We start from the raw sequence: 23,704 nt of genomic DNA on the forward strand, positions 1-23,704 counted from the left end.
TTCAACTAAAAACATTATCCTTAACCACAACTAGGTCATCCTTAACCCTAACCTTAACCTAACCACAATGCTCATCTTATACCTAATGTTAACCAGTCCCTCAAAAGGGAGGTTCTGCCTCATTAGGACCCAGTTTTGGTCTCCAAGAGGACTACTGCTGCTGAAAAGCCAGTATTTAAAGTAGAAAAGGTGCCAATCTATCTCTCTCTCTCTCTCTCTCTATTTAAGTAATAGTGAAAAAAGAAATGAGAATCAACAACGTATTAATATTAAAGCAGTAATCCCCAAAATCAATTTGTATTAGGAGCAGAATTTCCCTTTAATCCAAGTCATCCTGAATGTGTTGCACCTGAATCCCCTGCTAATCTACATTTTCAGACCTACCACCAAGTTTCACTTGTAAACCAATTATATGGAAATGCTTATCAATTAACCTGTGGATGCGCAAATCAGCAGCACGTGGGTGAGCTCAGTGATCGGGAAGGCTTAATTGCGGTGGGTCATCAAACTTCCGCATTAACAGAAACCTGAGGCTTGTGCGTAATTGGATTTGAATCTCGTTTCCGCCAAGCGCGTCTAATAAGGGGAAACATGTGTGCCAAACATCCCCGAATGAATGAGACAATGCATTAAAACACTTCGTCTTTTTGTACCGGATATAGAATCGGCATAACGCAGCTTCCTGTTGTGTTTTGTGCATAGATGCAGGTCCGTCATCACTCCGCTGACATCCCATAATCCCATAAGGAAGATTTATGAGCTGACTGCAGAGGATGACATGGAAAAATAGCTTCTTAAACGCGCGAGGAGGGAACGCGCACAACAGCCTGTTTCTAAATCCAAGTTTTTGATGTCAACGTGAGAAGCAACAGGCCGACACACACACACACACACACACACACACACACAGTGAGGATCCTTATAGATATAATGCAGTCTTTAGCCCCTTACCCTGACCTTAACCATCACAAAGCACCAAACCCTAAACCTAAAAGCACTTTAAAGACGTGAGAGCCAAACAAACTATTTCGGTTCCTCACAAAGCTACAAATACAAGAACACACGCGCACTGAGCTGTTACTGCTGCTGCCTCTCCCTCCCTCTGCTCTCTCCAAGGATGCACTTTGCCTCAGCTCTGAAAGAAAAGGACAAGTATAGAGAAGGATAAACACAAATCCAGGCGGCGGTTCTGAAACAGGTTATGATGACAGAGAACATGTGACTCCGGTTGGTCATAGTTCTCCATTTCCAGGCTTTTGTCAGAGATTTCCATCAGCGTCCAAACCAACCGTGCCGTAAACACAGCCCTCATTTGTTTTCTCCTCTGAGCAATTATATCATGTGATTAAAAAACATTTTAAATAGAGCCTTCGATGACTTTTATTTGTGTAAAGCGGATCTATTTCATGTCGGGCCGTAATGTAATAATCCCGAGCTGTCATTACTGCCCAGTTTCCCCCCGTGCGCCAAACTCCATCTGATCTCCGCACTTATGAAAACCAGACTGGCGCACACCCTCAGTGGGCACCGCAAAAAAAAGAAAGAAGAAAAGGAATAAAATACCACTTCTACACCGGACAAACGGGGGACAAGAGAGAGCTTTAAGGAAAAGCCTTCAAATGAATATAGGAAATTATAGCTTCAACAGAAACGCAGCGACTTCAGTCGATATGTGTCCGCCCAGATGTCCTGAGTTAACTGACTTAAATATTTGTACGTCCACTGCCTTTCTGGTGCTTTTGAAACCTTTTCATTCTCTGCTGAAAACAAAAACGTCCTGTACACATTTAAGTGACTTGTAAATTCACAGTTGAGTGAATTTATTTTAGTTCTTTTTTTTGTTGTTTAGCGTTTGGGGAAAAGACACTGACACATGGCGCGTAAAGATGCTGAAATATAGCAAAAAATATTATTTAGTCAACAGCATTCTTCATGTTAGAAATCTCAATAAATATTAAGTTATATATTTACTTATAGTAGAAAATAGTATAAAAGAATAATACAATAAAATAATACATTTAGCACTGCTTGTATCTGTTTATTGTCATTTAAAGGCTATACCTTATGATGATGTGCACGCGCGGCAGGTGCTGGCAGGTCACATTAAGATTGAATATTCAGAAAACAGTTGGGACAGACTGACTTTTTAGTTTGAGACACTGCCATGTTTTCAGTTCAGTAGTTTGACTGCTCATTTATTGTTTTAATAAACTCGATCCAGTTTCAAAATCAACTGCTTTCATCACGTTTTGATTGGAGTTACACAATTAATATAGTACTACAACAAAAGTGATGCTATTATTCACTTTTGATTCCAAGTAATAAAAATTATTATTATTTTTGAAAAGAAGTCATGTCTTTTCAATAAGTAATTAAACTTCCTGGGTAACTTGTCCAACACATGGTCTTTAGATGTCACCTGTTACTGTGGATAAATCACTGTCTTGTCTTGTTGTGTCCAAGTATTTAAAACGTGTAAAGAAAATATATTGAATGCCTTTATAAGGAGGGTTAATGAAGTTGTGAATTGTCTAATTATTTTCACTAAAGTCAAACTCTAAGGTTTGATGAAGGACGGATGTTTGTGAGGATGATGTTTTATTTTGCAGCTCAGGCCCGTGTGGAGGAATGTGCGCTGCGCTCTTCTCTTCCCTCCCTCTCTGTGACGCGCAGATGTGAACCAGAGGAACGAACCCTCTACACCAGACAGAGAGGAAAGGGGAGACACAGAAACGCACAGAGGGGAAGAGAGGGAAATATTGTGGTGAGGAAGAGAGGCGTGCCAATAATCAAGGACTTTTTGGATGAAGGTGCGCGTCATGGAGAGCACATGGAGACGCACCGGATCAATTACAGCGTGGAGGAGAAGAGGGGCTCCCTGAGCTGCTGCTGCTGCTGCATGTCCTGAATGAGCTGGAGGACCGAGAAGTCAAAGTTCTGACGGATACAGGACTCTGTAGAAATACTGGATCTTATCTCGAGATGCAGGGTCTGAGCTCCCGGGCTCACGCGTTCTCGGTGGAGGCGCTGGTCGGTAAACCGTGCAAGAGGATGAAAGTGTCGGAGGGACACGAGTCAAGTTCAGCTGCGGGAGACAGCGGCGGAGATGACAGCATCTTCACCGGTGAGACGGACGGAATATGAGCTGGGTTTTAAGACCATCTCACTGCGTTAAACATCCATTTTACGCACGAGCTGGAGCAACAAAAGACACATCCACAGCCCTATATTTAATAGTCAAACTTGAAGCTAAAATGTAAAAGTTAAGAAATTTGAAAGTTAGAAAGTTGTGTAGATATTCTCCGTGTCAGCTGCAGCAACGATCCCTGTTTTTCTTTCTTTCTTTCAAATAAAGCATTATTTTGGTAATGCATACATGCTTATCTTCTTCAGACCAACACTTTAAAAATATTGTATTTAGACTATAAGTGAACTCACATAACTAAAAATAAGGAGTCCTTTATTATCTTTACATTTAACTTCCACTCTTTTGCACTTTCAGGCCTGCGTGAGAGTCCAGTCAGCCCGAAAAGGAAAGCAGGTTCAGCAGCGAACCGGAGGCCGGAGGAGAAGGAAGAGGAGGAGAGCTCCTCCTGTGAGCCGCAAAGAAACACTGTCAGGTCAGGAGCTGATGAGGAGGAGCACACTGACCCAGACGGAGGAGAGCGCAAGCCGAAGGAGAGCGACTGTCGCCCGGACAGAGAAGAGCTGAGAGTCCGCGTGGAGCTGCAGGGCTCCGAGCTGTGGAAGAGGTTCTATGAGATCGGCACCGAGATGATCATCACTAAAGCTGGAAGGTCTGAATAAGAGGATCCGTTTTTGATCTAATCTAAGGAACACATGTGAACAGTTGTAGAAAAGACTGCGAGTTAAAACATTTATGGTTAATGTGCCATTCAGAGTGCAATATGTAAATATAATTACCAGCCCAATAATCCGTGTTTAATGTGACTATTATTATTAAACACTAAAACTAAATCAGACATTTGGTCTTTAAAGAGAGAGTCTTAGAATTATTTATTATTTTGGTCATTTCCTTAACATTGTAATTAAATTACGATCAAGACTCAGACTTTGCAGGTTTATTTGTGAGACTGGAGTCTTTTTATTTCTAACCCGTCGTGATTAAATGTTAGTTTCTGTGCTGCAGCGTCTGTTATGAATGAAACAGTAGACAGAAGTGGTGGTGAGGTGTGATCTTTGCTGTCTGTGGAGACAGGTGCTCCTTCACCAGCCTGAGTGAGGCCACAGTCTGCTCTGCACAGAGCGGCTCGACTTCACTTTCACTGGGACACAACGTCAGCGCGTGTGCGTTCACTGTCATGTTCACTTTGGGATTGGAAAAGTGCGTTCGATAATTAAAGATTGACAATTACGAAATACAGACTAACTGAATTTACTAGTTAGACAATTAACTAATTATTAAACATAGGTTATATTATTCTATCCTGGATTATTAATAACATAATGTCATCTTCTTCTTTTTTGGTAGTTACATTATATTGACTTTGAGTTTCTATTTCGTTTTTTTTTTCCTTTTCCAGAAATGAGTTACTGGGACACAACTGCTCACTGAAATCAGCGTCCTTTTATTCAATTGCCATGAACGCGCTCCATAAATCAAGGCAGTGAAGATGCCCTCGCGACCCCTCGAGAACCCCCACCCCCCCGAACTGAACACGGCCTTTTCACGCAGGAACAGTTTCTGCCTCTGAATGTTTATTTTTTGAGCAATTTCATGACGAGGAATTCTGGGGAAATGGAAATAATATCGATATTGAATAAAGAATAATCTGGAATTTCTCTTATTCCCTCACCCATAGGAGAATGTTTCCCTCAGTGCGCGTCAAAGTGCGCAATCTGGACCCGTGCCAACAGTATTACATCGCGATGGACGTCATGCCAGTGGACTCCAAACGCTACAGGTGTGTTTCTTTATTTTAAATAAATACAATTATAGCTGTAACTAAATACGAAATATGTATTTATTTATTTATTTACACACATGTGTATCCGCCTCCCCGCAGGTACGTGTACCACAGCTCGCAGTGGATGGTGGCTGGAAACACGGACCACTCCTGCATCTCTCCCCGCCTCTACGTGCACCCGGACTCGCCGTGCGCAGGAGAGACGTGGATGCGTCAGGTCGTCAGTTTCGACCGGGTCAAACTCACCAACAACGAGATGGACGATAAAGGACATGTAGGTAACACAACTGTCCGCGCGCTGCTCTTTCTCTGTCCAATAGAAAGTAGATAAATACCAGTGGCGTGCAAAGACATTTCATGGGGCTCAAGTTAAAAAAAAAAAGGCACCAACTATAAAAATTAATAGGGGAGAAGAAAAAGTTATAGTGCCGAATCTTGTACTTTTTTCAGTAACCATAAACTCATGCTGTTTAATAGATCTACTCTACTTTCTACACACACAAAGAAAAAGAAAACTGGTGTGTCAGAAATTGAAAGTTACATTTTGGGGCATTATTACTTACACACACACACACACACACACACACAGGTGTATGTCCAGGCTTAATTCTGTGGGTGTGAGACGCTGTCTGAATAGAAATGCCTCAATCCAAAATTCAACGTCTTACAAATATTTCTGAATAATTGTCAGCAAAGTGTGTTATGTTATAAAAGAAGACCAGAGCAACCGCAGAGCTGCTTATTGCCGTCACACACCGATCTTGAACTTTCTCCGGTTTAATAGTGCAGAATAATTTGGGAGGAAGAGTCTGCAGTACACATTTTAGGGATAAAGGAAGTGGAAATCCTTCTCTGCTCCACTATGTCTTGTAAAAGTTCACTTACAGACAGATGTAATGACTCGGGGGGCTATAGGAGGCTTCTGGCTTAATCCCCCTGTTTATAAAACCACCTCCCAATTTAGATCATTCTGTGTGTGGAGAATTCATTACTCTGATTTACAATGAAGGGCCGTAGAAACTGCAAGTGTTTGAGTAGAAAGCTCAAACTTGCTTTTCATAATCCTTTATGTTGTCATGAAAACTGGCCACTGTGGCTCAGTGGCTGCTTGAGTGAAGAGTTTGTGGCATCTTCAGAATATGAAACAGGGTATATACATGGTCTTTATTTACTTTATTTACTATAGACATGTTAACTTTTAATTACTCTATTTATATTAGTAATTATGCTGATGTAAATATATTTAGTTTTATACAGATATGATTTTATTTTTTATAGGAGGCTAATATGATGATGTCTAAAGATGAATAAACAATAATTAGAATTGGTTATTTCTGCACACAAATCAATTAGTGAAAATGAATGTTGAACAGTGCATAGTTTAATGCAATAGCTGAGGTTACAGACTCTTATTTTGTTTTCCCTGATCACACTGCATGTTCACTTGTATTTGTTGTATATTGGTTTATTATATAATCATTTGAATCATTTGACCCTGTGTACATTTTTTTTAATAAAACCTGTTCAATTTAACCGCCATTGAGATTAACAACCTATTTTTCAAGGGATACCTGGCTAAGACAAATCACAAATTAAAAATTATGCTGCTGTGGATACAGATTAATCAATTGAAAAACTGGTTTTCTTTTTAAATATCAATAATTAGATATCGTACATTCTTGGAAAAAAAAACTGAAATCTCTGTATAGGCTAATGTCCGTAAAGTTTTTAATAATTTATTGTTAAAGAGAAATAAAACAGTTATTTTATTGCAAGTACACTCCAATTCCAGCCTCTTAATATGAAAAAAAAAAGGTTTTTGTCTAATGTGATAGTAAAGTCTGTTTTCTGATATTTCATATAAAAAATAATAAGCTGGAAAAAAAAGATCTTCAGAATTGGATAATGAAAATAACTATTATGTAAATAAATAAATAAATACCCGGCAGTTCAAAGTTTCTGAAGGCCCACCTCACAGAGCTATGTCATCCTTGTCTCTTGACACAGATTATTCTTCAGTCGATGCACAAATACAAGCCGCGGGTGCACATCATCCGGCACGACCCTCGGATGGACTTGTCTCAGATCCAGTCGCTGCCTGCTGAAGGAGTGCACAGCTTCTCGTTCCCAGAGACCGAGTTCACCACAGTCACGGCCTACCAGAATCAACAGGTAACAAGATCGCAGAGAAGTAACATGTGAAGCTCAAGTCGTGATTAGTGCATTGAGGATACATTCAAAATTACACTTGGAAAATTTAAATTTGTGCACATGCAATGTAATGTTTACTGCCGAGTATTTGATTCCGCTAATTTACATTCTGCCTTCGGGCCAAAATATTCCAAAAGCAGATGTTCCGTCTTTGTCACTGTCTTAGTGATTGTTATGAAGATCTTAGTGATTGTTATGAAGAGCGTAGTGATTGTTATGGAGATCTAGTCAACAGCTCCGAGCCTTTTGACCTCTCATACAAATGTTCTAATCCTCCCATCATGAGGATGACGAGGTCCACCCCCTGCGGTCACAGACAGACCGTAAATTGCAGTGTCCCTATTTTCAGTGGACGAAGCAGCTCAGAGAGGCCGTGTGTGTGTTCCCGTGCAAGAGAGCTGACCCCAGTGTTGGCTACCATTCCTCCAGTAACAGAGCTGTGCTCGAGGACTGCCAGCTCTTTTCATCAGGGCTCATTTTACGATCAGCGAAAGTATTATTACAGAAACTCAGTAACGAGCTGTGACTGGGCCGACTGCTGGAGTCCACCGCTTATTAAAGCCCCAAATAAAACTGTACAAAACCTGAACCCCCTTCTCATAGAACCCTATTTGGCATGGCTGATCGCCCTGGGTGCTGCTGGGAGATGCAGTCTCTGAGGGGGGAGCCCTGTCACTCTCTATGCTGTTGTAAAGCTGAGCTCATTGTGAGCTCAGTGTGTCACTGCTTGACGCCTCCACTCTTTAACGCCGTCTTTTTTCTTTCTCATGGGCAAGATCACAAAACTGAAGATCGACAGGAACCCGTTCGCCAAGGGCTTCAGAGATCCAGGAAGAAACAGGTACAGAAAAACTCGCCGAGCACACAACACTTTTTTTTTGCTCAAGTTGTTCCACTGCAGGACCCAAGAGGGATTTAAGGTTCAACCACGGAAACCTGATGCCACATAAAACCTTCAAATGAAGTTGATGTGTGTAGTGCAGAATTTCACACCTCTCAAAACCAATATTTAAATACCTGAAATAACATTTCTAGTGTTTTTACAGTATATGCTATATGTGCGTGTGTGTGTGTGTGTGTACAGAGGAGTGTTGGATGGCTTATTGGAGTCGTATCCCTGGAGAAGCCCTCTCAGCCTGGACTTGAAGCCTTTCACCATACAGCTCCAAGGTACCACATACGCTGCAGCTCTTTTACACTCTCACATTTCTGTTTTTAAATCTCAGCCTCCTTTGAATCTTGAATCTCTCTCTCAACAGGAAGCTCAGGGTCACTGACCAGCAGTGTGAAGAGCCTCCTCCCTCTCTCCTCATCCCCGTCACTTCACCCGTTCTCCGTCTCCGCACTGACCTGCCCGGATTCTGCTCTGCCCACCTTCGCTCTTCCCCTCTACAGCAAGGCCCTCATCACCTCACCCAGCACCTCTCCGCTGCCCAGCAGAGCCTTCTCCTCTCTGGGAGCCGACAGACTGAGGGGCCTGCCTGCATCTTCTCCGCTCACAGACCTCCCGTTCCTCTCTGCCCTGCAGGGAAAGAAACTTCCCCACTGTCGGGAGCCTTGTCTTCATGGGTCTGCAGGGAGCTCCCCCTGCCTCATCCCCTTCCACGGCCCCCTCCACCCTCAGGGGCCGTCTCTCCTCCCTCATCTCTCTGACGCTGCTGGCCCTTATTGTCTTTACCGCTACAGCCTCCCCCTGAATCCCCAGCTTGCAGCTTTATCCCGACACGCCAAGCTCACTGAAGACACCACAGACTGTCTGCTGCGCCAGTCTCCATGGCACCCGACCACCAACCACTGCCTCTAACAGCTGGACCCCACTTGCAGACTCTGGCCCATTGAGAATCAGTGGCTAAAACGTATTGCAGCAAAACAGACGAAGAGAGACTGCACTGTCTTTGAGCAAGGAGCAACCTTGTTCCCCTTGTGGGGTGTTTTTTGTATTTAAAATCCATGTTGTACAGACTTACCAGCACAAACAGTGATCCTGAAGCAGACTATGAGCAGCTCCTGCTTTCAAGAACACTCAGCTAGAACCCAAAAGAGCAACATTGGAGGAACCAGATTTGTAGACATAATGTAGAGATTTGTCGGGAACAGAAAACACTATGTTTTTACGGCACAGCCGAACCTCTTTACTGCCTTACCAAAGAGCATCAGCAATAGGACCAGAGGTATGTAATGTAACTCTTACTGTACATGAGGGTGACTGTTAAACTGACCATAAGTGCCCATTAAAGTATTTTTCATATTATTATTATCATTATCATTATTATTATTTTTGCACAGATCATACACAGGCTTTCAGTATGTTCTTTTCACGATCATAAAAGAGGAAAATCTTTCATGTTTTCCAGTCGTACCAACATGCAATAACAACATATGCAAAGTAAACAGAAACACATTGTGTGCTATTGAGTGACAGGAAGTGTTCTGATACAAAAATATACTCCTGTGATAGTGCAGATGTTTATGTTGCAGTAATCAAGTAGCATTCACTGAATATGAACAAGAGCGTATTTTGTGTGTTTGGAGCCCAGGACTCAGATGAATCCCCATGTCAGGCTTGGCCATCCCTGACTAATAACATGAGCTCATCAGGTCTCTTTTTCTGTGATTTTAGGGGAATAACAACAGCTGCCAGGATTCAGATTGCTAGTTTCCATTCCTGTACTTTATTACAAATAATAAGACTAATCAGAGACGCATGGAGGTGAAATGGTTATTCTACTGAGGCCTATGTTAGCCACAATCTGTAACAAGGCTCCTTACAGTCTAACATGGACTAAAGCAGTCCTGTCATTGTGACTGTAGTCATTGTTGTAAATTCGTTCCAGGATCAACAGTAAATCAATACTGCTGTGAGCAGACTTGACTTTCATAGTCATGTGGAAGGCTGTGGAGAGTCAGTGCCGACCCTGGGCCAACTTAATGCTGTGTTTTTTTGTCCATACCAACGGGGGCACGCCCGTCCAGCCGCTGATGTGATAATTCCTGCCTTCAGCTTAGACTCAAAACCCCAGCACCATCCCTCTCTCCCTCCCACCTTCCCTCCCTTCATCCCTCCCTCACTCTCTCTCTCTCAGCAGAGCTAGGAACAGCGGTTTAGGAAAAGCAGGGGAAATGGCCTGTTTCCCGACAAACGGTCATAACCAAACAGCAATTTACTTGTCATGGCCAAGCGAGGCAGTGAACTAATACGCGCTGGACATGGAAATAGCAGGAAGAAGTTAATTGGGGAACTCAGGCAGGGGATGGCCCAAGTTTCAGCGAGTGGTCAGGTGCACAATCCAACAGCTTGGCCTTTGTCTGCAGACAGACATAATCTGTGCTGGTTATTTGATACTGTCCGTCATTTCCATGTTTGCCCATGTCAGACAATCATTTTAATCTTCTAACTAATTCCTGGTCTTTAAGTGAGACAAATTGCTTTCATACTGGGAGAGCTGAACTTTTCACCCGCCAGTCCACTTTGCCAGTATAGTAATGCAGACACACACAAACAAGCATTCAATAAGACATAAGCGCTTGTCATTATTAGGGTATGGAGACTACAATTTCACGCATGCAAGATAGGGTGTATGAAATGAGCTAGTCGGGTGAAATTTTAACTTCACAACCACCTTTAACTTTTGTCGTTGTTGTGTTCATTTCATGTTGATTCATTTTGTGTTTCCAGTCAAAAATGGTCACTGAACATGATCTACAATAACACATAGCACATTATTGCCTAATATTGAGTGAGATCTTTTAACCAGCTTGTGAACTTATATATGCAATTCACAAAGGCCCATATGACTATGAACTATTTTGAATATAAAAATATTAGAATACTCTGTGTCTGAATTTGCCAACGTAAACTGTTTCGCAAACATTTTATATATTCATAAATAGAGGCACAAACTAATATTGGTTGTGTTCCAGATCAAAACTGCCAGGTGTGATTTTAATTCAGGGCCAAAAACACATTCAAAACCTGAAGAAGTTGCAAAACAAAAGAACAACAGTAGCACACTACTAACACTGTTTCCCCCCCAATAACATGTTGGACGTGAGGTGGTTGATGCAATGCACTGCAAACGTCTGCATTTACTGCACTTATTACTGGATGTGTCGTGGTTGTCAATTATTCTCTCATTGTGCTGCAACAGTGAGTAAAGCATCAAAACGGATTTATCAGAATCAAAATAAGAAACACTTTATTGATCCCAGGGGCAAATTATGTAAAAAGCTAAGCTGACGATATAAAAACATGCTCAGGACACAAGATCATTATGTTATATCTTATTTGTTTAAATGACTCAAAACCCAAAGTGTGATAATAAGGGAGTGGTAGACAGTTTCTTGGCTAGGTGCTTTAACTTGAACTGTTGCACTTGGGATATTGTACGTAATAAAGAAGCTAGGGCAGAGCCAGGTTTGCTGTTTCTCTGCTTTCACTTGATACTTAACTGAGCTAAAAGGCTACTGGTGGTAGTTTAACTGAGCCTACAGATGAAAGTGATTATCACTCTTCTAATCTAAATCTCTGTAAGGAAACCATAGGTTTGTTTAGTTTATTTGCTACTGTTCTTTTCGTACTCGTCTTCCATAACTGTCTTCACTTTTGCTTAACAACTTGAGTTGGTTAAAAACAACTACATGTGTTATCAGCCTGTCGATGATTAGCCTGTTCCCACTCGTGTTGTTAATTTGCTTGGTAAGGGTTAGAAATAATCCCGCTGAAGAGGGTGGCTGGAAAAACATGGAAACTGTGCTGATTCAACTTTGTAATAACACAAGTAGGGACGTTTCTGGGCCGGTCCAGCGTGATTGACAGGTAGTGAAGGGGAGAGAAATTTGAGCCCAAAGTCATTTGTTTCCATTCATGTGAAATGGCATCCTGAAACACGAGAGAAGCTCAGCAGAGAGTCGGAACGTGTAAATATACTCTGCCTTCATTAGATTAGACGCACACACACAGACACACACAGGCGTAAGTTATCTCCTAATAATAGCTGCCATACACACACACACGCACACACACACAGTTTCCTCTTCAGCACCATGCCCTCCAGCCTTGCTTGCATTTGGCTCTGAGTCTCTCGTGGAGGTTTATACTGGACGCTATTTTCTCTACAAACTCAATAAAAGCTTGTTATTTATCAGGTCGGATTATGGGACGTGACTGAGCTCAGCTGTAAAGTTGAAAGTGAAACCAGCTGTGGCTGAAACTGAATTACACCGAGTGAGTAATGTGAAAAGCAAGGGCAGTTTAACAGTTATTAAGTGCTCTTCGACTTCACTATCAAGCAGAGATGTTTTTGCCTCACAGACAAGTGAAAGTCAATTCCTCTCCTCTGGACTCTGACATGGGCCGGGTGCAGCATTAGATCACAGCTGTGCTGACAGAAGCAGGAGCCTCCCTGTATTAGCATGCTAGTTTGTTTACGTGTGTACTCATTCTCTTTGCTCTGTGTCCACATGTGCGTGTGGATGGGAGGTCAGGGGGTCATCACACAGGCATGTGCTCCCTGACAGACTCCTGTCTTACAGGAGCAGAGGTTACATGAGTGTAGGACAGACAACTTTAACACATGGCCTGGCACCTGGCCTGCGTGTCTAACTGCCCAGGCCTCAGACTCCTGTCACTCATCAGAGAAAATGTAAAGGACCCAAACAGCTCTCATACTTGGCAACGACAGCGGATGTTCATCACGTGTGGGCAACGTACATCATGAAATCGCTGCATTGGTACTTACAGGTTTTTAGTGCTGTGTTATTCAACATTTATCATGTTTTACTTGAGATATGACAAAAACAGGTTAAACTACTCAAATACAAAGAATTTTCAGTATATTTTTACAAATCCTATGAAAAAATATAAACAGGAAGTACAAATACAAACACTATTATTGCACATCAAGTACCTTTACTTAGAAGAAGGGCTTTTACTTATATTTCTAAATTGCTGTATTGCAGATAAATGGTCTAAATACTCCAATGTTGACTTGAAGTGCTGTGCCTTAAATGCTGAATCAACTTTAACCTAAATACCACAGATGATCATGTTTCATGTAATTCAGTTACTTTATCTTTTACTGGTTCGGCCGAGTGTTTTGTCATCAATGGAGCTGTGTGTAAGAGTGTGGGGTGGTGGGGAGAGGCTGTCAGCACTCAGCTTATGACCAACAAACACAACACAAACTCTGACCCTGGCTGTCCATCACCCAAGACCATCCCTCCCCCTAAAGAGGGACAGAGAGAAGAGAGAGGGGGGGTGCTAATTCCTTGCCTCGTGGACCAAAATGGGATCCTACAGGTGCTTGTGTGTGTGTGTGTGTGAGAGAGAGAGAGAGAGAGAAAGAGAGAGAAAGAGAGAGACAATAAGTGCATTAGATGGGTGTTCACTCTAGCATTGGTTTTATTTAATGCAAACCTATAAATCATCCTTTTTGGAACAAGAGATGTGAGATATTCTTTTCCTCTTTGGACCCATACACCTATCTCTGACAGAGGGATAGATCGTGCGTACCTCATTTTGTTTCCTGTGTATGACAGGTTATCACTCCAGGGACAGATAAAGAGAGAGGGAGTGAGAGATGGGGAGTGATTGAGTGAGAATGATGCTCCATGGCTGATGTATCAGGTGGCAGACGAGGGGATGGGGTGAGGGAATGAGGAGGAGAGAAGAGAGTGATTTAATGCTGGCTTGTCCTCTCCTCTCCCCTTATCCCTGCCCTGCTTCTTTCATGTCTCAGCCAGGGTCAAACTGCCTGTTGCCCCAGATGGTGCTGTCTGTCTTGGGCTGCCCTCTACAGGATGTGCCCCCTCTCACCCCCACAACAACAGATCTGTACTCACTTAATTGATTTCAGGGGAGAGGGCCCTCTTTCGTTTCTGGTTTTACACACACTCACACACACACGGAGCTTGCCAACAGTGAGTGCCCCAAGTGCACACACACATACACGCGGCTGGCGCTGTGCGCTGTCAACGCTAATTCAATTTGAGACGCGGCAGTGTGACTAACAGCAGCTCTGCAGAGTGTTTTACCATATGCATGTATGCATCTCCCTCGCACACACACACTCACACACACACAGGTTTGTGCAGCAATTCCTATCAGGACACTGCATTGACATCCATTTATTTAAACAGTTTTAACAAAGCGTTATGCCTGACCTTAACCATAAGGAAGGTTATTAATCATAATTAAAATATCAGCTCTAAACTTAACCAGACCCTCAGAAATGCCTCCTCTGACCCTCTTCCTCATAGAAACCAGGTTTTAGTCTGAAGTGTACACAAACCCACACACACAGGCTCTGTTACATCCATAATATAACAAGAATAATGTAATCCATAAATCATATCAATAGATCACTTTCCTTCATGTTATTCACCCTCACCTTCACTACCAAAAAAGAATTAAAATACACCATCATAAAGCAACTTCATACTATGTTACAAGAATGTATCGACATTATGTTTATGGCTACTTGAAATAGCAATTAGCCAAAGAGCTGGTGTTGTGTTGCGTCATCACAAACACTGCTGTGTGAAAAACACAATAGATACTGAGTGAACACAATTCTCTTGATTGTACTGGATACTGAAGAAACAATTCTTTTGTGCCCGGTCCTGTGAGAGCGTGAATGGAAGACGCAGTGGCCATTCTGCCGTGTAGTCAGGTTTAACTTCAAAATGTCCAGTTGAAACCAAAAAGTTGTCTATTTCAGCCTTAATACCAGTGGTATAGAAAATATTTATGAAGCAACATATTCACAGAATTAATGCAGAAATATGCAAGTTCAGAAATCTAGCAGCTCTATAAAAAATGTTTTGCTAGCCTCAGCGTTGACCCAAGCCTTTAAGGGGCCTTAAGCTGAATTTGATTTGTCACTCTTTTTTTTACCTTAAGTGTAGTGATACTGAACTTGAATTAAACAGGTAAAACAGTTCAAATACTTTGGTTTTTAAAACTTGGACCTGATGTGAAAATGTGCACTAAACGAGCAAATAAATAAGTGTATAAATAATCATGTAACCAAAATAAAATAATTCAAGCTCAACACTATTTCCATCTAAATATATCTAGATTGTTTGATATCGAGATGTTAAAATGTGTGTATACTATGGGAGCCCCCTGTTGATCAGGGGCCCCAGCCACCTAGTTCAGTTATACATTGGGCTTGCACTGTCTAGCCGACTGCACTACTTTGAGCTTGTCCTGTGAACAATGTTCATCCTCATAGTTCAGTGCGACTGTGGTTGAACATTTAATAATTGGTTCTAAACACAGACAGAAATCTAAGGCCAATGGGATGTGGTCTGGTTGGTGCTGCCCAACTGATCATACAGCTACAGGTAAACAACTCAGTTGAGGAGGTGAGAGTGCTATCAACATCAGAGAACTCACTACATGTCACTATGGCTCGATACCACATTTTGTCTGTGTCTGTTACACTACAAATATCACAACCTTTAGTATCTAACAAGAGAATCTATCATCACATTTGTGTTGATGCATTTACCTCCTAGTTGTAACCAGCCGTGGCGGATATTTGCAGCATCACCTAGTCACGTCTTCCCCTTTCTGATCACAAACGATGCATGCAAAGAGACAAACGGAAAATAATAATGTTGACAAAGTTATTCAGGAAACCGTTTTATCTATAGGCCTATGAGTGACCGGTCACCTGAGGCAACAGGTCCTTCTGTATGACGTAAAAATACAGGGCCGTATAGAATGATATGGTGTAGACACCAAGACTGGCAGACAGCCTCAATAAAGACTTAAAGACGGGCTGTATGTCCATGTTCACGGGTTGTTTCAATGTAAGAGATATCAGGGTGGGTGATGAGGTGAGGTGAGGTGAGGGTCAAGTGGAGGGGGGTTAACAGGGTGAAGAGAAGGCTGGCAGGATCAGGTGTGTGTCTCCGCGTGCGTATGACAGAGGTTATGAGGGTGTAAGGAGGAGATTGGTTGAGTTTTAACGGAGCACGTTGGAGCGATGGATGGATAGGGCCAGCTGGACTGACGTGTGTGCGTATGTGTGCGCACGAGGCAGTAAAACTGATTAAAAGCAGCGTTAACACATTTGACAGGAAGCAATGGTCAAGAGGTGAGTGGAAACCAGGGAAGGCCTTGGGCTGGAACGATTAGACACACACACACACATAGCAGCAGCAGATGGAGACTGGGAAAAGCCCTGGGTAGCAGCGATTGGTCACACATGCCCATCGATATCTGAGTAAAACCAATCAGCTTGGCTTCCTGTGTTTGACCTGACCCTTCACAGATGGTAATTGAATATTTCAAACGGGAGGCTGAGAGGAAAAAAGAGCCTGTAACACCTGACCGTATAAAACACTGTCATAAAAAAAAACCACCATGTTAAAACCAAGATGGATCTCTTTATTGTTTACCCTTTCAACTGATGATACGCTATCACTAAAAACAACTTAAGAGGGAATATTATTATTATTATTTTTATTTTTTTTAATAAAACATACATATATAACCAATACAGGGACAAATTGTCAAAACGAAGTTACAATGTCCCTATCCTGGCTTTTTGCTTGAAAGAATTGTGAAACATTTGGATTGGATTGGCTGTGTATGGCATTCCAGATTTCTTATAAGCCAGTGTGTTGTTTTGAAATGTTTTTTTGACGGCTCTAATCTTTGCATCCTTGTCTCACTCTGCTGTATAAAACCTCCTCTAATGTTTATTTACTTTTTATATTTCTTGAGAAACATCAAGGAAATACAAGAAAATAAAGTGTTGCAAAATCCATAGCCTAACAGATTAAACAGCAACTAAAATACTACTTTTTACTATACAATTTTCAATAATTTATGATATATTGCTACATTATTTTTACATGTCCATGATTCCTGCAGACAATTGTTTTCCATGTCACGCTGACCTGCTGTGTGACTGAATGACTCAATATTATGCAAGTCTTCCCACTGTCCCTGTTAACAAGAACTATATTTAATATTACTTTCCATGAAACCTCTGAGAAATTATTATGAAATCATCCAGAGGTTATGGAACAGTAAATTAGTCTTTCCTTGTGTTTTAGTTTCAAGATAGACAATTATGCTTTAGCCGCATGTATCCTCTCCTGCTGATCCTTGTCTGAACATCACATCCTGTGTGTGAATCAAGTCCAACCAATCCCCTTTGTTGCAATTAGAGCTTTTTCACTGAGCCAGCATGTGTGGGGCTCAGAGCAGCTCTCCCGCCTGTGCAGACACAGACAGGTCAGCCACGGGGACAGGACCACCAGTCCACCGGATCCGTGCCTGTCAGCAAGTACCACTCCTCTAGGACTCGGGACGTGGACGTGTTGACTGCACTGGAGAGGAGAATCACTTGGTATCAACACCTACCTCACACAGACACACAAAAACACACATTTCCCCCAGAGCTGTGCACATACAGGAGCCGTCTCCTGCACATCTGGAGGAAACATCCCTGCACAGATGTTGGGAAAGAGTGGAGAAAAATAGGACATGACAGTCTCTCCCATGCTTTAATCACGTTTAAAGAGAAGAGATGGCCACTGAGGGCTATAAAAAGATTAAAAACAAAGCTAGCCTTAACTTATCTGAGGCATGTGGAATTTTAATTTCAGATGATCTAACTGCCGGCAGAAATGACTGACAACTGTTGGGGTCGGAACGACTGAGGGCCTCAAGAGGCGTGTGCGCACTGCGCACACACTGCAGACGTCTCACTCATCAAAGTATCTGGTAATAGGGATCCGTGTCACTCCGGGGCCACTGATGATGATTGTGGATGTAGTTAAGTCAGAGCTGATGATGATTAAAAAAGACGCAAAAGGGGTCAGAGGTGGTCGAGTGTCACTCTGGAGGAATCCCATCAGCTACACGGGGTGCAGGTGTGTCCATGTATAGATATTTGTGTGTGTGCTTAGACGGCACCTGTAATGGCTCCCAGCTGAGACTCACTCACCCCCCATGGGACATGGAGAACTGTGTGTGTGTGTAATGAGGCAGTGGCATGCGAGCGGCAGAGGGCCGCTTCCTCTACAGGTGACACCTTTGACCTCTCATCTGTTCTGTGTTGGGGGAGAAAGAGGGGGGGGGGTGATATGGAAAAAGGAATCAGAGGCATGTGGAGGTGCAAACTTCTACCAAAGCACAGCCAAAACATGACAGGAACCATGACAAGTAAAAATCTTGTAAAAAGGCAGAGGCAAACATTTATCATGACACCTCTTGGGATAAATAATAAATAAGCAGAAAAATGTGTGACAACATTACAGCTGGGGCGGGTATCGCACCACGATTATTTTTGTGGCATTGATCAAACTTCAAAACTTTTATAGTGTTAATAAAACTATAATACCTTTGTAGTTAACCAAACTTCCTCTGCATCTCCTAATATCAAAAATGTTCTGTCATTCAAGTTCAACTTACAGTAACTAAAGAGTTAATCACATTAGTCTCAGTGAACAGAGGAGTGTACTGATATTGAAGTCCAGATATGGACATCGATATCATACCTAAAACTGTACCCAGCTTGTGTTACAGCCAAGCGACAACAATATAGAAATGGACAAAAACATGTCCTTTAGCAATATCCAGGCAGTATACAAAGAAATACACACTAGAACAAATATCTTTGTTTTTCTGCATACTGTGTAATTAGATTAGCATGAGGTATTAGCAATTAAAAAACAATAAAGAAACACAGCCGAGTGTTGTTTCATTACTGAGCTGATAAATAATAATAGATAAATGTTAAATATTAATGTGCATATTAATGCTACTCTGCAGCAGTAATACCAAGACTCTAAACAACATCTCTCTCATAACAACAATTATTTTTCGTGATAAAGCAAGAGAAACAAACCCTGAAGACTCTCTTCTGTCCCTCCCTTTTTCTCTTACTCATCTACCTCCTTCATTTTTTTTTGTGCAGATAATTTTATTATTGTAATAACAATAATCATTATTAAACCGAAATCGTTCTCCTATAAGTGGCTGCACTATCCAGATAAATAGTGGACACATAAATATCAGTTCATGTCATGCTCTCACCCTTAAGCTCAAAAGCTGTTCTACTTTAGAACAATTTGAAGACAGTGAAGAATGTGTGTATAGAATTTTCTGTGCTCATTTAATAGTTTTCTTTGTGGGGAAAACCTCAAATACCTTAAATAAATCATAGTGATATGAGCAGCACAAATTTATAAGGACAAATGAGAGACGTCGAAGACAATAAAGCTAATGTGTGAATTTGGTTTGTGGGATATAAAAAACATGTCATGGAAATTAAAAATGATAGGAAAACAAGTTACCTACTCAGTTGAAGTCAGTGAAGATGTTCGGCCTGGAGGGAGCTCCAGGTTTAGAACCAAACTAAAAAAAGAGAAGGGGAATAAAACAGCATCAGTTTTTCACCTGCAACGGAAAACAACTCCCATCAAACTCTGATTGAAACTGCAGCGTTAACATTAATGGCCCTTTATTATCCTTTATTATTGCAACACAACCTTGTGAATCCGGAAAGAGATGAGTATACACAGTGTGTTCTTTTATTAATACTTGTGCCACTGTATCCATTATTGATGGAGATTGGGACTGCACCCACCCTGCATCATCAGCCATCTTACGCAACAGCATAACCATTCATTCTCAGCAACAACAAAAAAAGAAGGATTTATTGTTTGAATTTTTCTAAGAGCAGCAGCACAGAGAGGTTTTCTCTGGATGTGACAGAAATGTGCTTGTTACCTTTAGGTTGATAGTTGTGGTGTGGCCAATTGTCTTTTCAATCAGAGCTGTCTGCACATCAAGAGTTTCAATTTGCTTTTCAAACCACTGGTGCAGAGACCTGGAGAGGAATGTGGATACCAAAAACAAAGTTACAAAAGCCTTAATAGAAGTATTTGTTTGTGAATTATTATGCTGGCAAACAATCTGAGCACTGAGATAAAAAGGAGGAGCATTTGAAAACCAGAGGCCAGAACTCGCAAAGTTCACTGTAAACAACAACAACAACAACATCCATACTTTTGGTCAAGATACCTGTGCAAATGATCATTAGCATTCTCTATTTTTACTGGTTTGTCATCATGATGTAAAACAGGCTCCAGGTGTTTGACGTCAGACTGTGAGATGTCCGTTGACAGAAGTTTAATGTGCTGTACACTTATACTTCCACTAGGTGTCACTTTTAGCTTTTATAACCAGATGTTGATCATGACAACCACTCATCCTCACAACCATCTCTGACATTTTCAAACCTACTGCTGATTAAGGATTCATCATTTGCTGTTAATGAACATGTTCGCAAGCAATGGATGACGCTGGGGTTTTACAGCAGCATTACATGAACGACAGAGGCAGTGAGGAAGTGTTTTTCTATTTTTGATCTCATGCTGTTCTTCAATTTCTAAAGACACTATTACAGCTGTATTATATGACGTGATGCCTGGGTCTGAGTTAAAGCAATTTTAAAAAAAGAGGCTCTTATGAAAGCAAGATGCTAATAGCACCGTCTGAAGCACATTTAATGGCATTATGTAATTGGTGGCTTTATATTTGTGCGTCTACCTCCTTTGTACAGATTTTAATACACGGATAATCATCTTTGAGCATCTTCCTGAGAGTGGCACTGCACTGCAAAAAAAAACACTCAACAGCGACTTTATTAGGGTACACCTGTTCAACTGCTCCTTAATCCAAATACAACCTGCAGATACCAAACGGTGAAGAAAGAGATTTGAACGTTACATGGTTGTTGGATTCAGACGGGCTGGTCGGAGTACATTAAGAAACTGCTGATCTGCTAGGATTTTCATGCACAACCATCTCTCGGGTCTAAAATAGCCCAATACTGTGAAAATATCCAGAGTGCAGCAGTTGTCAGAGTGAAAATGTCTCGTAGATGCCAGAGGTCAAAGGAGAATGGTCTGACTGGTTCAAAATGTTAAAAAGGCAACAGTCACTCAAATAACCACTTTTCACTTTTGCAACCGAGGTAGGCTTAAGACCATCTCTGAATGCGTCAAGCAAGCTTAAGGTAAATAAGCTAAAACTACATCATGTCTACATATCTTTGTTTAATAAAGTGGGTGAGTACTGGGTATGCCGTGAACACTGTCTGACCCCAACCATGAACTGCAACATCCCTGCTTTGAATCCAGATTTAGACTTTTGTTGATTTCACTTCCCCATTTGAGTCATCTGGTTGTACCACAGACTTAGACCATGCTTCAAAACGTCATGAAGAATAAAAACTGACCAGAGTTGTGATAATCTGTGTAAATTACCATCCACTTACAGTGGGGGGTGAGGTGGAATTATTATTTGGATGGCATGCTGTATATTTTACTGGTTGTCTTTTAACTGTTTTATAAATCATGCACATGCAGTCCTGACCTGGTTGGCTGCCTCCAAATTTGCCCTTCCGGATAACCTGAGAAACATATAAAGAACAGTATATGATCCATGTGTGATATGCAGGTTAGCTACACTGCAGTCTTTGCTGATCCACTGGTTTACATGCCAATCTGAAATCCTCTTTGAGTTGCACTTATACTCTGTATGCCTTGTCATGGGGTGATTTATGGGAGTACTTAAATGAATAAATGATAACATAATAAGTTCCTCTAAAATTCAATTCAATTCAAAATACTTTGCTGTTCCTTTAAACGGCAACTAAGGGAAAGCAGGTCTGCAAACACTGTAAACAAATCTCATCCACACATTCAAATACAGATAGATTGAAAACAATAAATGATATCATATGACAACATAACAAATATATTACATATAAATGCCATGTTAGAAGATTAGACAAAGTACGTGTCTCCTAAACAGGAAACATATTTAGCCAAATTGTTTGTCGCACTTATTAGGTGAGCTAGCTAAACACTCCACCAACCTGAGGCCAGCTAGCACTTGGCTAGCACTTGGCTAACAGCTGCTGCTGTAGCCTGAAAGTACAATGTCCACTTTCGACATGTTGAGGTCTTTCTATGAGACAAACACTCAGTCTGGTTGTGCAGTGACACACAGACAATCACAATCAGCCATTCGCTGCTTTCCCGCAGTTGTTTGCTTTGAATGTTCAGGCTGCACTGTCGTCACTGAGACGAGGCAAGATGCTTCACTGTCATACACTTCCGCTTTTGCTTAAGGGTTACCTGCGATTAAAACAGCTGTCTCGTCATTCATTATTCCGAATCTTACGGCATCTGTCGTTTCATTTCATCATAAAAGGGCTTATTGTTACCATGTGTCTATCTGTGGTCACGTGTAATGTGATTATTAGTCTGTGCTCGATTACATCTGGACCGAAACACTGCATTTGGAATGCCACATCACAGCATCTCACTTAATTTTCATCTTTGAACAGCATCGATGACACGTCAGCCGTCGTCACATGGTCACGACTTTGCATGGCGTGCCCGCCCCTCCTACGTCACCGCCGCTACAGAAATGTATCCACAGCAGACAAGTTCCAATCCAGGCTAAAAATAGTTTGTACCCGGTTTCGGTTGGTTGTGGTACACGTCTAATGACGTCATTTGTTCCTCTTTTTTTTTTTCAAATTAGTAAATTGATCATTTATCCACACAGAGCTGCTTGCATTTTGCTATAATAGATTAGATTTATTTAACTTTATTTCCAGGCCTACATGGCATCTGTAGCTTTTGTAGAGACCAGAGTAGAAACTGTAGTGGTGTGTGTGTGTGTGTACTTACTCTTACATTTTGGCATAAACACTGACCTTGTCAGGATCAGTAGCCTTCATGGAGACTGGGATACTGGTTAGGTTTACAGTTAAGAATTTAATTGTGGTTAGGATGAGCTTAGGGTTGGGGTAATTCTATGTTTCGCCTTGTGTGTGTATGTGTGTGAGTTGTTCAAGAGATGGAGCAGACAGTGAGAAGCTGCTGCAGAAGGATAAAGAGAGGAAAAGGATCATCTTCTGTCCAGAAAGAAAAGGCTTCTTTTATCCACATGCACCTCCAGCCAAAGGCACCGGGTTTGGTGGGGATTAACTGCTGGGTCAGGGGGAGGGAGCATGGATGACTCACTGTATCAGCAGTAGATATAATGTCTGGCTAAAGACATGAATGAGTGGTGTTTCACATTATGTTCCTTTAAAATCATGTTCATTCAGCTGTTTTACAACAGCTCAAACCAGAGTAACAAATGTGATGTGAGGACTTGAGTCAGTTTAAAAATAACAAAACACACTAACTGGAGGAGACACTGCAGTGAAGAGTCTGTCCAGCCCTCTCAGTCTGCTTACATCATAAAAACTTGGGTCATGATAACCCAGAGACTCTTTACAATATGTCTTTAATTAAAGGTTTTACAACACATGGACTGCAAAGCCTGAATGCTACCTCCCTCACTTCTGAATTAAACTCGTATTTTAAACTTTTTATTGGACAAGCATGGAACTGTCACACATACTCAAATGACCCTGAGCACCTGTTAAGGACAATACCCACAAACCCCATCACAACATACTACATATTATTGTACAGAATTCAATGGATACAAAGCATTCCCAACCCCTTACCCT

The 23,704-nt window shown here is 41.6% G+C and overlaps 1 protein-coding gene and 1 long non-coding RNA gene across 3 annotated transcripts; one reads left to right on the forward strand and one right to left on the reverse strand.

Annotated features, from left to right (window-relative positions):
• The first annotated feature begins 2,725 nt into the window (after nt 1-2,725).
• tbx22 (T-box transcription factor 22) lies at nt 2,726-9,390 on the forward strand. The gene is made up of 8 exons (XM_044040484.1): nt 2,726-3,124; nt 3,503-3,797; nt 4,824-4,925; nt 5,028-5,202; nt 6,936-7,100; nt 7,916-7,980; nt 8,224-8,309; nt 8,399-9,390. Exons 1-8 carry the CDS (start codon nt 2,983-2,985, stop codon nt 8,941-8,943), a joined length of 1,575 nt encoding a protein of 524 aa, XP_043896419.1. The 5' UTR covers nt 2,726-2,982; the 3' UTR covers nt 8,944-9,390.
• LOC122778514 lies at nt 6,824-22,689 on the reverse strand. Of its 2 annotated transcripts, XR_006361440.1 has the most exons (6): nt 22,049-22,689; nt 21,544-21,580; nt 19,894-19,993; nt 19,458-19,518; nt 15,653-15,714; nt 6,824-7,084 (listed from the first exon to the last, which is right to left on the reverse strand). It is a non-coding gene; the product is annotated as an uncharacterized LOC122778514 (long non-coding RNA). The 2 variants fall into 2 exon arrangements; XR_006361439.1 differs by lacking the exons at nt 6,824-7,084; nt 15,653-15,714 and adding an exon at nt 17,645-18,212.
• Between the last annotated feature and the right edge of the window lie 1,015 nt (nt 22,690-23,704).

Source organism: Solea senegalensis, linkage group LG12 (genome assembly GCF_019176455.1).
Source record: "Solea senegalensis isolate Sse05_10M linkage group LG12, IFAPA_SoseM_1, whole genome shotgun sequence".
NCBI lineage: Eukaryota > Metazoa > Chordata > Actinopteri > Pleuronectiformes > Soleidae > Solea > Solea senegalensis.

Bases quoted from the DNA above. Each gene is read 5' to 3' on its own strand.
- tbx22 (XM_044040484.1), top strand. From the start codon at position 2,983: ATGCAGGGTCTGAGCTCCCGGGCTCACGCGTTCTCGGTGGAGGCGCTG. The intron at 5,203-6,935 runs GTAGGTAACACA...CTCTTGACACAG, and splicing joins AGATGGACGATAAAGGACAT to ATTATTCTTCAGTCGATGCA. The intron at 8,310-8,398 runs GTACCACATACG...CTCTCTCAACAG, and splicing joins TTTCACCATACAGCTCCAAG to GAAGCTCAGGGTCACTGACC.